We start from the raw sequence: 18,183 nt of genomic DNA on the forward strand, positions 1-18,183 counted from the left end.
CATTTTTTCAGTGTCTGCGGCTACATTTAAGATTGTTGCGTGTAATACTTTCTACTGCTTAGGTTGGCCACCTCACTGCACATGTGCAACCTAAAATACAAAGTTACCAGTTTTTTTCAGTTTGCTTTAACTGAGGATAAACCTTTTTAGTAGGTTTTAACTCTTCCTGCACATCTTCTCTGACTAAGACGCTGTCAAACTCTCTTGAGTGCTTTTGCACGGGAAGAACAGCACTCTCTTCCCTGCTTGTCTCACATGCCAGCAGATTTTCAGCAAAACACTGTGCCATGTAATGAAGGACATTTTACAGTATAGTTTTGTGTGGACATCTTTTCAGCTTTAAATATAAAGATGCATGATCTGTCTCTACTTCCTCCCACTGCGCGATAATGACAAAAACCAAACAAATCAGAAACATGAACACTTAATCAAACATCAGTGTGAAAAGTAATGAAATGACAGAAACCATTGTGCGGAAAAATGCATGTGACGCGTCCTTTGAATTTTTTGTTTGGTCCATGTCTCATCTGGTAAAATGGAGGTGGGATTTATAACCTCAACTGCAGCCAGCCACCAGGGGGCAATCCAGATGTTTTGGCTTCACTGATAGAGAGCTGTCACTTCATCCATCTTTATATACAGTCTATGCTTTAAGTACAGTGTGCCTAACTGTAAAATAATGGCATTGAACAGCTATAAGTGATTATTAAACCTACATCTAATATTTAAAGCTCCTCTGTCACTGCACAGTTATATCAACATATGCAGTGTATGAAGTAGAAATGAATGCTGTATGACAAGTGTCCTTATTTATTTATGTGAGAGTAATCCCAGAAACATTCTGGCAGGGGTGATTGATTGGAATTCTAGTGACAAACACCATCATACAATAAACAGATAAATAAAACCCCCTAAAACATGTTGAACCTCCAGACACAATGTCACTGTCATGTCCTGCACTGCAGAGGTGAGGTGACACTCCGTCAGTGCACGACTCTTCCTACAATTGAATTTAGTGGCGGGCTATAACCTGAAATGATCTTCCTCCTTGATATAGTCGTAATTCCATCAGCCACGGGCCCGAACTCTAATCTTATTATCTGTTGTTAACAGAGTTGGGGTTGGGTGGGGGCTCGGCAGTGATGGGGATCTCCACAGGGCAGATTACCTCTGCATTATCCACTCAGAATAGGACATTATCACCTATCACGAGCCAGAGGTGTCGATTGATCCAATCACGTTGTCCCTCTAGTGATGCGGGCCACTCCCATCCTCAGTTAATTATAGGGAAGATGAGACACTTTACTTCCGTGGATAGATCTGGATCAGCCTGCTGGTGTGTAACTGTACTGCATGTTGCTCACATGTGGAGCAATGTGATTCACATGTGAACACAGGTTTTTAGAGAGGCTTGTCACTCAGCTCAGTCTGCTCACAGAGAAAAAAATATTTGGAGAAATGGTTATGTACATATTTTACACACCAACCATATAAGGACAGTATTTACCAAGGTTTCAGCCTCTTTTTCTCAAACTAGATGTCCTGCTGTCGTGTACAAACAATGCAGCTCCAGTAAAACTATGAACATAATGGAAAGCAGCATAAGTCTCTTCGTGCTTTCTAAATATGCCAATGCTTTTCTCATATAACAGAAGTTGGGTTCACCCATTTGTCAAAACTGAGACTTAAATTGAATTTCAAAAATACCAGTATTTCCTTAAAGGGACTGATTTGATGGAAAATTCCCCACAGGACAAATGATAATAAAAGGAGCCTAAGAATGTTGTCAGCCTCAAGTACTGTGCAGGATCCACTTTCTTATTGATCAGCCACGTCTCGCCTCTTGTCTTCTCATCCAGTTGACCACAAAAAGCAGGTACAATCCATTCTTGATTCTCATTTTGCTAACTGATAGAATAAATTACAAAATATATCCATGTGCAAAAAGGTCCATTCTTTCTAAAAAGAAGTGTTTAGATGTATTATATTGTAGAAGTGGGATACATAGAAACAGAAACAAAGCAGCCATGTTCAGATATTCTCCCTGTCTTCTTGTGTAACTGAATGTAGTAGCTGAAAACCAAAACAGCAAGAAAATAGAGAAAGCAACAAACAAATAAGTAATGTGCACATTCACCCCTTATCTGTTTTCTCTGATATATATAATATTTAGTTTTACTTGCTATAAAAAAGGCAGTGAAATCAGATATAAACATTACATAAAAGATAATGGATACGTGTTGAGCCCGATACGTTCCCCCTGCCTAGTGGCCATCTTGCATACTTGTCAATCGTCTCTTTCTTTTGTACAACTTGAATCTGAATCTAAAGGGATGATGCTTAAAGTAAAAGTTACTCATCAAAAGGCGTATTTCATATTCAGTGTCCAGGTTCAATGGATCTATTCTGGGACAATGTTGCATTAACACAAACACAGATATAAGAGAGTGTTGGTCTTATTTGCGTCAAGACCATTTTTGTCTGCCACTTCTCATCCCGAGCTAAAGGACTGTTGACTGGTTCAGTATTTCCTCTGTCATCACTGCAGCCGACAATTTACTGCAAGCAATCTGACCAATTGCTGTCACACAATCAAAATCATGTAGCATTGGGTCGTACTGGTGGTAAAGGCCTGCAGAATAGTGAGAAAAACAGCTTGTGTGACTTTTAAAAGCAGAACATTATGTACTCTACTAACTAGCCATTCAATACCTAGGTGTTGTTTTTTTTCCATTAAACTGAGAGCAGCTGAGTGTTTTCGTTGGAAATGTCATGTTAGTTCAGACTTGCTTATAGGCTCACTGTTGCGGAACGGACAGAAATAGCAACAAAGGTCGATGTGGCATAAAATTGACATCAGATTGCTTAATGTAGGAACAGTAATGAGGTGACCTTTCATGAGGAATGTATAACTTGGAAGCTTTGGTTTTAAGCACATAAACCACACGAATGAAGGATTATGAAGTAAAAGTTTCTCAGACGTGTTATATAAAAACAAGACATTTTAAAACAGGGCCGTGACACAACTTAATCTTTTAAGTGTTATTTAGAAAGCGTAAGACATTTTTAGATTCATTTGAAATAAAAAAGGGTTGGATTTTATTTTAATTTGTGGCAGGTTATATTTGTCACATTATCTTAATTCTGGTTCAAGACCCTGACCTGTTTGTGCATGGGCCATAAGTTTGTACAGCTGCACAGGAGCGGAGCAGATAAATGATGGGGTTTTTGAAGCTCACTAGATCCGGACATCATATCCTGTTCCCTTTTATGAGTAATAGTGCGTTACAAAGCAGACACAGATCACACCTGGCTGCTAAATATGTACGGTTGGTTACACTTATATGTTTTCTGTTTTTAGAACAATCTGTTAATATGTTCAAAGACCTGTTCACCAACGTAGTGCCAATGTTCTCACACAAAAAACAGCAAAGTGTTTATGTAGCATCCACCTGTGATTTTGGACTGAGATTCCATTTTAAAATTGAGGAAAAAAATTATTATCAAATGATACACATTGTATAATTCCTTTCAGATTTTCTTTTCTTGAGAGGGCAGTGTGTGGATTGATTATTACTGTTCTCTCACAGCAAGACGATTACCGGTTTTAATCCCGGTCTTTCTGCGTGGATGCGTGTTCTCTGGCTTCCTCCTCAAACCCCAAAGATTGAGGTTAGGCCAATTGAAGAGTCTAAATTAACTGTAGGTGTGAATGGGAGTGTGGGTGGTTGCTGTTTGTCTCTGTATGTTGGTCCTTTGATGGTGAGTCCATAGAGGTGTCCAGCATCAGGACCAAAGGTTTAAGCGTACAATATGTAACTTGTACATGTTGTTGTCTTCACCAACATTTCTTGTCTGTTTGCACTTCTTTAGTTGAGCAAAAGAACATGGCAAAGCAGATATGACGCAATTAAAAGAAGATCAAAGCCAACATCCCGTTACCCAGGGGATTTCTCTGGGTTTGAACATTGTTGGAAAAAATTTGGATAATGTAAGAACACAAGTCAACAAAATATATGACAAAGATCGAGTCATTTTTAAACATTTTAATGATTCATTTTTACATATATTAATAACTTAAATCTAAGTGTTAATTAGTGTTTAATTCTGTGCTGACAGCCAAGCACCAAAAAAGTGTTTATGATTAGAGGGGTCGGTATAATATTCTGTATCTGCTGGTTTGTGTGTGTATGTACAAAATTAGTAGCAGCCACAGTGGAAGTCTATAAAAATCTCAGCCCACACACTTTTAAGCCTACGGTAACCCCTGTAAACCTTTCTACTTTAGAACTACAGGGAATACATTGTTTATTGTTACACAACAGCGTAAAATTTCATATATTATTAACACGTAAAACCCTCAGACTGTTTCTCCTTTCAAATTTGTGTTATAGGGATGTACAGTAAGATGACCCTTTCTTATTTAAAACACATCCGCTGAATTTATTGCCACAAATTTGCCGGATGTGGCAGCAGTTTCTTGCTAAAGATAATCCCTCTGATCATGTTTCTATGGAGCCTGAACCAAGCATTGATTTGTGTAACACTGGATAAATCTTTCTATCTCAGTCAAGTGTCTCCTCTCTGACGTAAACAGATGTTCTCTGCTCTAAAGCAGCTTACACAAGCAGTCTGTGAAACCCTTTAGGGGGCTGCTGCTAGGAGTGAACTGCCTCCAGCGCCTTGGTGTTGTTGATTTGATGTACCATCTTATTGATGCACTGTTTGAATGGTGCTAATTATAAAACTACCATTAGGCTACCATAAGACATAGGCATGTTTGTCTGTTCGTTCAAGGTAAACTTTACTTTACGAGTCTTATATGTAAACAACCCCCCTCGATATTCTGGTCTGACCAAACTGGGGTAGCGATCATTGCGGGTAGGCCAGAAGATGTAGAGCCATGCATGAAAATGTGCCCTCATTAGTTTCTGTTCTCATTCTCCCCGCTCCTCTTCTCCTTCTTCTTCTCTCTGTTCATTTTTCTCTTTCTGTTGCTTCGTCTCTTTTCTTTGGTGGAAACTGGGTCATATCCTCCCTCCTGCACCACGGCCTCAGTGTTTTAAATTGAATAAAGTGGAAAAAAGGAGGTGAATTAACTCAGTGCTGGTGGATATGCAGGGAGATGGAGATAGTTATTGTCAGTAACGCACACAATCACAAACCTGGTGAGCTTGCATAGACTCATAAATGGCTATGAGGTGTCGATTTAGGAAACGATTCAGTCATTAAACGCTGCGCCTTTAATGCCTACATGCTATGGCTTAAGTATGTAAATGCATACTTTTGCGAGCTGTAGCAAACACTACATTATGGGGTTTTTTCAGAGCATGGTCTTTCAGCTTTCGAGAAGGACTTACTGATTTAACGTTGTAATGTTTGCACTCAAATAGTCCCTGCTTGTGCTCTCGTTGTGATATGCTGTGCTTGTGCTCAAACTGTGCACTTGCACGCAGACATTTTGTTGCTTGGACAGATTTCTTGCCACCAGTTTCAGCTTTTCTTCTCGTGTTCACGGAAAAGTTCTACTCTCAGATTTCTCCACTGCTTTTCATTTTCTGCTCTTGGATTTTTTTGTGCAACAAGTTGGTGAAAATTCCCCAACCAGTAGAATTCCAGGTGCAGTGTTGACAGATGAAGTGTCACTGACCAACAACACCTTATGAGCATAATGAGGCTCATTTATACTCATCATTCATGTGGAATGAGCTGAGAAATTACAAAAATGTTTTGTAAACCTCTTCCAGGTCAAACTGACGGTTTAGAGTGTTGATGGCGCATATGTGTGCATATGAGATTACATGTAAATGTAGGTGTGGTATATGTTGCACTAAATCAGCTCTTGTATTAAACATCAAGTTGCATGCGAGGCATTTTTGACATTTGTTCATCTACTGCTTTGACACTAACATACAATGCAGCTTGTGTAACACTCAGTCCAGAAGCACTTGAATCATATCTCTCCTCTCCCAGTGCATCTTATCCACTATTGTGTGTCTTTTTCTCTCCTGTACAAGGTGCATCTCACCACTGCTTTTCTTCCTGCTACATCTTTATCTGATGTTTCAGCATGGACTGCCTGCCACCACAGCTCAATAGTTCTGTCAGGTTTACCCTCTTAATGTGGGAAGAAGCCAGAGACTCCCTACACACACACACACACACACACACACACACACACACATAGATAAGGTACACACATATCCTAACTCCAGAACCCAAACTCTTTAAATGAATACTACCATGAGACACATGATAACAATGATGATATAATCCATTATATAGTTTAACAAAAATCTAATTAAAATATATCAACTGATAAAAAAAACATGTAAATGATGGATGTTTCATTTTATAATATGCACACTGGGCCACTTTGCAGGTGAATGCAACGTTAGCGTACTTATTAATTTAAACTGCAGTATTTCTAAATTACCACAAACATTTTTTAAACATTTCTGTAGCACATCTTCAGGAAGTAAATAGCTGCTAATGTAGCCGGTGATTTATTTGCTACACAATAGTGAAACAATTCATGCAATTTTGTGACATGCATTATATTTCAAGATCATTGTAATAATCTATGATGATCTGTGCGTATCTTTAACCAATTGGAGGAAACTAGCCAGATTAACTCACAGATTAACTCACAGCTGTATATGAATGGTCAATTTATGTGAATATACTGTATTATATTATATCATTTATTTTGCAACCTATACTTCATAATTAATGAAGAAAGATAAAGTGATAAAAATCTAAATACAACAAAGATTATTACATTTTCTAGTTTAAAATGTTTGGTTCAATTTAAGTATTCACACACAATTTACTGTATAAGTTCAGATAACTTTAGTTGGAGTTTGCAACACCTACACTACACTACCTTTAACACACTTAGCATGTAAAAAGAGTTGATGACCTCAGTGGTTCAGTGTTAGTTTTCTTTTTCTGTCTCAGAGCCAGTGGCTGCTGGGGAAAGATTAGGTGATTAAAAAGACATTGCTCTGAGATTGGCTGGCAAACCTCATCGGATGAAACATGTTTAGAGCAAACAAAAGCTCAGCTCTGCTGTGTCAAAACATCACCGGACCACTTTGATCTGCTCGCTGCTCCTGTCCAGGCTACAAGAATCCCCCTCACATCTTCATGTTCATCTTGCAATCAAAGCCGTGTCAGATGTGGGGGCTTGATTCTCGAGACTGCCCCGGCTATTCTCACATTAATTACTTGACTACCCCTCTGAACAGGAGGTTCTGCCAGCAACAAATCTCTGACATCACATACATGTAGTAGGCTCTCTGCTTTGCCCAACACTATATTGTTATGATTTATAGTCATGCAACTATATTCCCTGTCATTTGTTTGTGTGCTGGATGTTGTGTGCTGAGCTTTTTATAAACAGTCTATGGTGCAGAGTGAAGTTAAAAAACTTTGTGTAAATCCTACCTGGTTTATCTGCAGTAAAGTCGTTGTACATTCACAATCAAAAACAGATATTATTGTCAATAATTTTCAGCAAATAAAGCAGAATTTAATTTTGTGAATGATTTACTCAGTAATTTTTTCATACTTTAAAATAAAAGCTCTATAATCCAGCTATATATAAATCATTACAGCAACAAAACAGACTTGTGCTTTTACTTTGTAGACACAATGCTAAAGAGGAAGTGATTTTATGAATGTTGCTGTGTCAGTCAAGGCAAGGTTAGGGTTAGTAACTCCCTGAAATCAAAATAATCAAATTCACAATTCTGGTGGGGACGAAGAAGAAGAGAAGTTCAACTTGGTCTACAGACTGAAGGCACGCTGCCCTGCCCTCACTGACTACATGGCAATATTTTTCCACATTCTTATTGTAGCCGCAAAATTTTATAGCAAACATGTACTGCGTGTCCACATGAAACCAAATTCCACATTGCACTTCCTCAGTCCATTAACATACCAAGTGTGAAGCCGACAAGATGAACACTCCGGGAGGTATGAATTCCACAAACATACCAACAGACATTTAAGGAATTATTTAGTAGATAGTACTGAAGAAAATGTTTCCCTCTCACATTTGATGATGAGGGTCTGGGTAGCGTCCATGTTGCAAAATCAGCATTTTGCTAAGCTATGATTACATTTGCTTGTGGAGGAGAAATTTAAAAAAAAGGGATGATTGAATAAAGAAAATCCACACAGTGAGTTGAATGTATGATTTAATTTAGCTAAACTGATGGACAGCAGTAGATGGACACCCCCCCCCCCCCCCCCGGAGAGCAGGTGCTCAATTCAAACAGCAATTTTCTTGAGTCTCTTCTGACACAGGTAAACTGATAACTCAATCATGTAGATCCTGTAGAGTTTGTGCAAGCGTTTGTCCTCAGGCTTGCAATAGGAGGAAATTAGGCAGCGCTTAGAGCTGAGCCTGATCAGATTTACAGTGAGATAGAGAGAGAATAAGAAACATGGGAAATCTAATGGAACTGAAACACAAGTGCTCCAATATCATGCAAACAAACTGCATTCTCAAATAGTTTCAGTGTTCCGCAACAACACATTGGCCGCATATCATGTTTATGGAAGTCATTTCAGCATTTGCATATTTCATTTCCAAAATGGCTCAAAGTGGAGACTAAAATACATAATTTATCTCAATGCAACTTCAGTTAGATTTACCGCAGCCATCATCAAGCACAGACATTACATGAGGCCGACGTTGTGGCTGATTCTCCATCAAATCCGATCACATATGTTAAATTGTTTAAATTGACTCAAAGCACCTTTTTATGAGGCAAACACAGACCTGCAGTGAATGTCATGGTGCTTGGGATTAGAGCGGTGGCTTCAATGAATCTAACACGAATGCAGACTGAGCCTTTTCTGCCTGAGATTTTTTTTGACAGATCAAGAAAGCCAGTGTATTGCATTATTTAAGCACAAATGCCTTCTTGCACTCACGAATTTTTTCTAATTTCTGACTCTGAGGGAATTCAGAGAGAGTATTACAGATGCTGTTTGATTCCAAAAGTTTTGATGCCTCTTTTAGCCGTACACTCTCAGAGAAGCAAAGAACTGACTTAAGCTTCCTCACAATTCTTGTTACTTGTCTATTTTTGTCTTTGTGTCTTTTGTTTTCTCTCCAGTTGAAGTTTAACTCTGTGTCCAGAGCTGTAGTCTTTTTGGCTGCTGGTGTAAAAGGGCTGCGTGCCCTTGTCAACGTTCGGAGGTGCTCAGACAGACCATAATGATCTGGCAGGAGTCCAAGACAGCACAGCATGAGGAGACAAGGTTCTGTGACGGATACTGTAGGTTAGGAGTGTGTCCTCTTACTTCTATCTCTTACAAGAACATCCTGAGCAACTCACCACTGTGCAGTGAGTAAACGTGTTGCAGTTTAACCTCTGACAGGGTTTCTGCAGTTTTCAAGTTAAAGTTAAATTTAACTTGTAGAGACTTAAAATCTTGAAAAGTATAACTGTAGGTTTTGCAGTTAGGTCTATTTATTTACCTCTGGACAGAGCCAGACTAACTTTACCCCATGTTTGCAGTCGTTATGCTAAGCTAAGCTAACTTTCTGCTGACAATAGCTTCATTTTTACTGAACAGACAGGATGGCAGCACCAGTCTTCTCATTGCGGGTTTCCCCCAAAATGAAAAACTATTCCTCTAAATCTTTGTATGTTCTTTTGTTTCATTTTGGATGGTTCTATCGTGTTCAGATATGCCTTTGTCTTATGCACCATACTGCACAAAATCCTTCTCATTGCTTGACTATGTTGATGTCTCCTTGTGTCTCTTAAAGGCCACCCATCCTCCTCTCCTCTCCTCTCCTCTCCTCTCCCTCTGCTGTTTCTTCTGATGACACAAGGTCAGAAGACGTCAGCACGCCCTGCTCAGAGACATAATTCAATTTCTTTTGACCATGGCCTGTCATCATTTAAGGTATTTAGAGTATTGGAGTTTGTCTTCTTCATTAGCCTGCTCTTGAGGAAAGCGTACCAGGTCAATATGACCAAGACTCTATGTAGTAAAACATTACTTGACAAAAGATTGTCCTTTACCAGCTCTAAGTTCATGACATTTAAATGAGGCTGTAATGGAACCCTTGAAAATGAAAGTTTAGCCTTTTTGTTTCACAGCACCTTTTGAAAATGACTCTCTGAAAAGTGATTCATTGGAAGGAGTATTCCTAAGGAAAATGTGACATAACTGAACTGCACATGCACTCATGTTCATATTCACATGAATGCCAGCTCACACACATCTAATCACGCACAACTTCAGGAAAATCTGTGACTCATGCGTCTGGCATTTAGACATAAATGCCTCATATTAGTTAATGCCCCCATTGACTTCTCTCCTTCTTGCCGTCTTTCACTTATGCTCTCTGTATAGTTACCAAACAAAAACAACAATCTTCAAAATGTTATAACAAACAATAAATAAAAAGATACCTTTTCACTACAAAGCCCCAAGGCACATGTGTACTTACATTCTCTCACATACATCAGCACTTTCTAGTATCCACTTCTAGTGTCATGCATCTCCTATCTCTGTAGTTTTCACTTCCTCTGTGTGCCACACTGTGGCCCAGGAATTGCTTTTGGCAGTATATCTGATTGTTGTAAGGGTTTGGGCTAATCCAATAACAGGCCCCTGTTTGTAGACAAGACACTGTTAAGTTGTCAGCAAGCCATGCTGTCTAACAAAGAAGAAAGCCTTGAAGTTTCCGGACTGAGTCAGCAGTACATGCACAGAATGGTGCCCACAGAAAATGAAATTGCTTTAATTAGACTTTCTGGAAGCTTGAATTGAACTAAATGGCAGAATTTGAAATGATCTTAATCAGAAACATTTGATATCCAAGCTCTGAGTGAAATAAAACGCTGTCGCTGCAACAGGAGGAGAGCACCACCCTTTTACCAACACTACATCTGATCAATGAATTTCCTTTTTTGATAATGCAATTGAATTATTATTTTAATTTTAAACAGTCTTATAGTCAGTCACATGCACATCAGATCTGTTGAATATGTAACGGAACCTTCTGTGTTTAGCCAAATCTTAACCTGGTAAGAATATAGAGGTTCAATGACTCTCACACATTCAGTGGGGTGGTGTAATTGTGGTGATCACTGCCAAATTGATTATATGGACCACATCAACAGGTATCCAGGCATTTCTTTTCATCATCTGTCTGATAATTATGAATTACATACCTTCATCTGTCGCTTGCTTTCTCACCCCACCCTGCCTCTTCTCTTTGAACCTCATCTTTCCACAGTCTCTTTTTATACATTTTGTTCAAAGTAGCCTATACACAGCTGAGAAAGTTTCAGTCCTATTTCACCTACAGAACAGTGGTTATATGCTTTCTGCTTTAGCATTATAAGTCAACAATTCATACCTGTTTTACTTCATGGTTCCATATATGAATCAGTAGCAAAGGTATGGAGTTACTTGAGTGCCATGCAGCAGCTTTTCGAGTATCCTTAATTGATTGTGAGTGCCTTTTGACTTTTTAGTTTTGTAGAGGAAAATCGATGATCTATGTTATGACCAAGTCAGGTTTGTAAAACAAGACGTTAGATTGCTCAACAATGCAAAACAACAAATTAGATCAAGCTTACATTTGGCTCTTTGCCTACCTTATATCTGTCTTAATCAAAAAATATTGCAGAGATTTGGCAGTCTGTTAGCTAACGTCAGCTGGTTTGGTTGTGTTTTAATTTCTGCTGGCCTTCTCATGTGGATCTGTCGGCCTTCTCAATGTGAGGTCAGAGTTTGGTGCCCAGGCTGTTGACATTTAACTGTGCACAGAGGGAGATTGGATGATTACGGCACACCACCTCTCTTTAGGAAACATTTGAGTCCACAGGTGGATGTGGACTGATTAAATGCTGCATGTAAGCAGCTGCAGTGACAATGAAGCATTGTAGTGTAGCAGAAACACCTCAGGCAGATCAGTGGAGTGAGCCAAGCATTGTCGGCTTAAATAGATCACTCGGGTTAAAAGGGTGCATTCGATATGTGCTGATTGTCAAGTATGTCACATGTGAGTGTTGCAGAAGCACTTGTGCTGTCTGTTTGAACAGGCTGGTAGATTTTGCTCAGTTTCGGCCAAATCAACTGCTTTGCTCATCAAGCTCAACACGGATTAGTGGTACCGTGTAATTCATTGTTTTCTGAAATATGAGGGATGTGAACTGGCTGCCTAAAATTGCACAGCCCCCTTTTTAAACTAAAATGATGATGTCTTGTAAGTTCATTCATTTCAATAGCAATACACTGATTAAACTGGTTCAAGGACCTAAATATGTTTTATTTGTCACACTAGCCCACCATGTTCCGAAGCAAATACCCAGTGCCACCAGTGGAAATCAAGTTTTTGCTAACACTAGAACTTTGTATTGACTAAATCAATTCATTAAATTATTCTATAATGAAACTGTTAGCTACAGTTGGTGTATATAGCATGGAGCAATGCCACATACTGTACCCCAGCATATAGTTAGTTTTGTTAGGACTGTCCATAAATAATACCTGTATCCCAAAAAGTATAAAACCAGAAAAGATACCTAACGGATCAAATAAGTGAGATGACATTGACTGCTTTGATGTTTTTGATGTAGTTTAACAGAAGCTTTGTATTCACATCACAAAATGAAGTAACTCATTTACAAAACTTCCCTCCATGCAAATAACAGAATTAATGTTGAGTCATTATGTTGTAAATGACTGGCTAACAGTGACCATTTACGTTATTTGATCAGAATGTGTCTGTGCTACATCCACACTTGTGGTCTGTCTGGCCAAACTGAGAAGTGACTGAAAACCCAAAGTTCCCTCGAACAGAGCGTCATAGGTCCGCTGCTGAGATTGGAGAACCTGCTTCAAGGACTACCATCTTAACAGCAGTCTATCAATCCAGCCTTTGTGGTAAAGTAGTTAAAAGGAAGCCACTTTGAGTAAAAGGCCCATTATAGCCCGCTTCCAGTTTGCCAAACAGCATTTAAAGGCCTCTGAGAGCATGAGGTTATGTCTAGTCCGATGAGACAAAAACTGAGCCCTTTGGGCAGAACTTCAAATACTATGTTTGTTGGAGAGCAGGCTCTGCTCATCACTTGGCTAATATATCACTTTAGTGAAGCATGGTGGTGGCAGCACTGTGATTTGAGAAGAAGGCAATTCAGCAGCAGAGAAAGGGAGACTGGACAGAACTGAGGAAAGGATGAATGCAGCCAAAAATATCTGTCCTTGAAGAAAACCAGCTCCAGAGTGCACGTGACCTAAGACTGGGGCAACTGTTCAACTTACAGTACGACGATGGCCCAAAGCGTATAGCCATGACAACACTGGAATGGTTTTGGGACAAGTCTGGCTGTCCTTGAGTGGTTCAGCCAAAACTCAAGACTTAAACATCAAAGAACATCTGTGTAGAAACCTGAAGATGGCATTTCACAGATACTTCCTATCCAATCTGTCTCTCATAGGTTCTTTCCTGACCCATACTCCACCAAGTGTATCCATCCAGTAGCTGTTGCATAATCCTGATAATTAACAGACAGACTGACAAAAACCTGGTGTAAAAAAAGAAAATGGGTCTAAAACTTTCTGAAACGACTGCGGCACAAATGTCTGTGTTGAAGTGCTCCACCAGGATTGTTAGTGGAGTGCAGTGGGCCTACATCAGTAAAGCGCCCATTATTACAGTAACGGATGCCCTTGTTGTTAATACATGCAGTTTAATAATGTGTTTTCTTTAATGTTTACCTCAATGTCATTCAAAAGATAAGTCTCTGCCTTTCCGGTCGATGCAAGAATCACCGTAGCAACCAATGAAAATAATCAGATTTCATGTCAGACTGATTGCTTGAAACTACACCTACTATAATCTGCATTAAAAAATGATGAGCTGGTAATACAGGACATAATTGAACCAGCTGATTGCTGCCGCTCTGTAAATACAAAAGCTCTCCTACCGCTTATATTATAATTTAATTTGCGCATGTCTTTTTTTGCTACAAATAAACTGGCTGTGGGGTGAGTACTAATGAACAAACAGAGAGAAATGTATCTGTGCACACAGCACATTGGAGAAATTACTGTAAGCTTCAAGGTACTGGTTCTTTGTCAAGATAATTGTACCTTGGCAAAACTGTTTTTGTTTAAGACATCAGTAATACATTTATTCACTGGAGCCGGGTGTGTCATTTTTCCTCCTTCTCTTTTTGTTCGAAATCTATTCTATGCATCAACACTACCATGACTAAAACCTAGATTAATTGCTTTCATATCTCACAATCGCTGGCACATAGAAACACACGCGGACGCACACACACACGAGCAGAGTGTCTTCTTACTACACACATTTTTGCACTCAGTACACGGTGTACCAGATCAAAATGAATCTGCATGGATCAAAATGAGACCAGTCTAATTGACAGTGAGTATTCAGCGTTGTGCCGCCCGCCGCCATTCAACGTGCACGCCCTTCGTTGGAACCAAACATCTCTACAAGGCAGGAAAAAGAAATATAAAAGATAAAGAAACCCCTCTTCTGTTTTGTCGCTGTATATGGAGCAGAGAAGCATGTGTGTGTATGTGGCGGTACATCAAGAACAAACACTTGCTCATGCACCCGAATGCTGAGACAGTGCGTCTTTCTATGTGCATGTACATCTGTGCACGGCTCTCCATGTTTACCATAACTGCATACAGATGATGTTGATAGGAGCTTGTTCTTCCCTTGAAGAAAACAGAGGCTCCATTTGCATCTGACATTAAAGAAGGGAGCGAGCACGGCGGCTTATTACAAAGCCGACAGGAGAAAAACCGATGCATAATGCACCTCACAGTTTCCAAAAAAAGCAGAGCAGTGAGGCTACCGCCTGCTCGCTCTTCTAACAGCATCAATTCTGCTTCACCAATCATCTCTCTGTCTGACAGTTGCAATGAGTGGAGAGAGGCAGGGTGAGGGAGGGGAGGGGATGACTAGATACAGGAGAAATCACACCGCTGTTTGAATATGCAATCAGTTTGGCAGCTACAATGACTGAGCAACATAATCTCAGCAGTGGAGAGTGAGTGTCTCCTTTTTCTGGAAACTGCGAGTGGGTGATATCAATATCAGGAGCAAGGAAGACAAAAAAGAAACATAGAAGGAAAGAGAGGGAAGGAGAGAGAAAACAAGTGTGCAGCTCTGAGGCGTTCCATCATCCACCAAACTCCTGCAGCTTCCCACTTCCCTCCTCCTCCTCCTGGAGAAAGAGAGAGAGAGCAACAGAGAGAGGAAGAGCTGCAAGGAGAGAGAGAGAGAGAGAGACTGGGGCAGCAACAGAGAGAGAGAGTGAGAGAGTCACGCTTACAAGCCAGTGGAGAAGAGGAGGATCTACAAAGAGAGAAAAAAATCCTTCTCTCCCTCCTGCTGCCTCTCTTCGTGCATCCTACGGGCAGCGCGGAGCGAAGAGGAGCGCGGAGGATCCAGCTAGCATATTTTCTACGCTGCTTGCCCACGATTTCTGTGGCTGCATCACAGTGTGTGGAGCGCAGGGGAGAGCCCCCGAGAGCCTCATCGGTGACATCGCTCCGCAGCCGAAGAAGAGCACCGTAGAGGAGCCAGGATGCTTAACAACCTGACCGACACAGAGGAGGGGGACGGGGGAGCGCAAAGCCAGGGTGAGTGATGGGATGTGTCATGCAGTCACACACACCAACACACACACATGCACAGTAAACAGGGATGTTGACATGGCAATGCAAGACACACACATACTGTACATCTGCCTATGCAAATACATAGAGGGGTCGCAGAGAAATACATCACAAAACACATGCATGATTTAGGTTTACATAAACAACCTGATGGAAGTGAGTGGTCACTGGGGGAGTTGGTGTGTGTGTGTGTGTGTGTGTGTGTGTGTGTGTGTGTGTGTGTGTGTGTGTGTGTGTGTGTGTGTGTGTGTGTGTGTGTTACAGCATGGTACGGTGGAGGGGCCTGCCTGCCTCCACTGCTGTTGCTCTTACTGCAAGGCTGTTGTGACAGGAATAGTAATGGGCTCACTCCATACGATGGATGGAGAGTGTAAGGGCATTACAGCACACACACACACATTCACACGCGCACACACACACAGAAATACAGTCATGCGCACGCAGTATGGAACATTTTCTGGTGCAGCTGCACTATGCTTCATCCATTCTTCATGGCAACGTAAATATTCCCACCACATATGGCACTCTGTGGACAGGCGGCTCACACTCACACACATGCACGCACAAAAAAAAAAAAAAAACTCAGTTACAGATACCAACCCAGCATTGCTGCTAATCCCATCGCCCCCAGCTGTCAAAATCAGCCCTCCATCCAATCCCCATTGCTCAGCCCGGTCCTCAGTCTCTGCAGGCTTTCCGGAGAGAACCTGTAGGTCGCTGGTTTGTGCAAAGCTGTGATGTGAGTGCTCTTTTACCGGCTGTTCAGCTGAGAGTATGTGCTTTCTTAGGCCCCAGTGGAAATTGAACCTGTGCAAGGGACAAGCTCTGCACCTTTTGGAACAGTATTAAGTCATGAATGCAGAATAAGTGTGATAACTTAAGTTTGGCTGTCACCCTTATACCCAGTGGTTGATTAGAGCTGAGGGTAATTCTTCACTTGCTTTGGAAAAGCTGCAAACCAGCTTCATCTCTGCTGTATGTTAAAGATTGCAGCTCTGCACACATCTCTCTCTCTATCTCTGTTAAGGACCACCTCTCTTCCTCACTGCCCTCCTTTTCCCTTATGCACGCTACGTTTGTCTCAGTATTTTATTTTCCTTTTATGTCTCCCATCCTGTGTTGTGCACAAATTTCCCTGTTGTTGCCAGTCCTGGGCTCTCAGGAATGCTCTGGAGAGACAGGTTGCGGATGAGAGAACAGTCACTATGCCGCTGCTTCTACCTGTGAGGGCTTAATGATAAAAATAGACTAGTGCTGGGAACATGAATATTTAACTTAATGCGGGCATCTCTTTTTTTGTTTGGGGGGGATTACAATTGTGCGCTTAGAGTATTGACAGCATTTGTGAGGGTGGCAGGGGTTTTGAGGCATGACCCCATTTATAAGTGCGACAAATTTGAACCATCAAGGGCAGCTTAACAAGCGTGACGCAAAGCCACAAAACAATCCATGGTTTGAAGTTGCGTACATGCATGTGTGCAGACTGGCGTTTAAAAGTTGGAAGACATGTTCATATTGAGCACATGTCCCATTTACTCCCAATCCTCCTTTCCTTTCATTGAGCAGGGTCCTCTATCAGGATCGTACCTGACTTACACCTCTTTAACTCCAAAATTAGCAGGTATTTTTGAAGTATTTAAAACACATTTAAAATATACACAAGGCAATTAATTCCTTGCCTGTATTTTTCTCCCCAATGCCAAAAAAGAAAGTAATTAGTGCGTTCATCCCACTTTCATTTTTCTTAACTCCTTTGATCTGGGAGTAAATGCTGATGGTCTCCATTGTAGCTGGGTGTTGTTTTTTTTGACCAGTGGAAAAGGGGCTTTACACACACATACCATCCTTTCATCTGAATCACAGCTCTGCTAAGCTAGCAGTGCAACAACCCGAATAACTCTGTTTAGTCATCACTCCGACGCAGGGCAGCTCTCTTCTCTTCACAGAAGGAATGTCAGAGACTGTCGCTGTCCACTCTCCGCGGTGCTGAAAGCTGCCCCCCCATCCTCCTTGACTCCAGCAGCTCACGGCTGCAGAGCGCTGTCCAAGGTGCTGATTTATAGCCTTCATTACACGGCAGGGTTATAGCCCGGGAGAGGACAGCACAGGGATTTGCATAAAGCATCAGCATGAAGGGTTGTGTGGATGTTTGTTTGCAGCAGTGTATTTTTGCACTGCACACCCTATAAAAATATGCAAAGATGAAAGAAATAATTCTCAGGGAAATAAAAAAAACAAGTCAACTAAAAGAGGTGTGTGCATGTTCAATCACGGCCAGATTTACATATTCATAAGTTGTCATGTTGCTCTCACACCAAATTGTTAATTATCCGCACACAGTTTTTTTCTCTTCTGAGCACTTGAGAGGTTGAGTGCCAGCAGTGTAAGGAGGCAAGATGCAATCAAGAGTTGAAGGGAAGGTGAAGTTACAGGGATCCATTTGCAGCACAGAGCGGGTGTAATGGCAGAGCATGTCTCAAT

General features: G+C 40.8%; 1 protein-coding gene across 4 annotated transcripts in view; it reads left to right on the top strand.

Moving 5' to 3' along the window:
* The window catches only part of slc12a5a (solute carrier family 12 member 5a), a 130,662-nt gene that overhangs the window by 27,888 nt on the left and 84,591 nt on the right, over positions 1-18,183 (top strand). The window contains exon 1 of one of the 4 annotated variants that reach the window (XM_069534272.1): positions 15,053-15,666. The exons of the other annotated variants lie outside the window; for them this stretch is intronic. Within the exon in view, the coding sequence (XP_069390373.1) occupies positions 15,612-15,666 (55 nt within the window). The 5' untranslated portion in view covers positions 15,053-15,611. Of the gene's footprint in view, positions 1-15,052; positions 15,667-18,183 lie in introns of those variants that run through there. 4 annotated transcript variants of the gene reach the window in all.

The sequence above is a fragment of the Paralichthys olivaceus genome, chromosome 2, assembly GCF_024713975.1.
Source record: "Paralichthys olivaceus isolate ysfri-2021 chromosome 2, ASM2471397v2, whole genome shotgun sequence".
NCBI lineage: Eukaryota > Metazoa > Chordata > Actinopteri > Pleuronectiformes > Paralichthyidae > Paralichthys > Paralichthys olivaceus.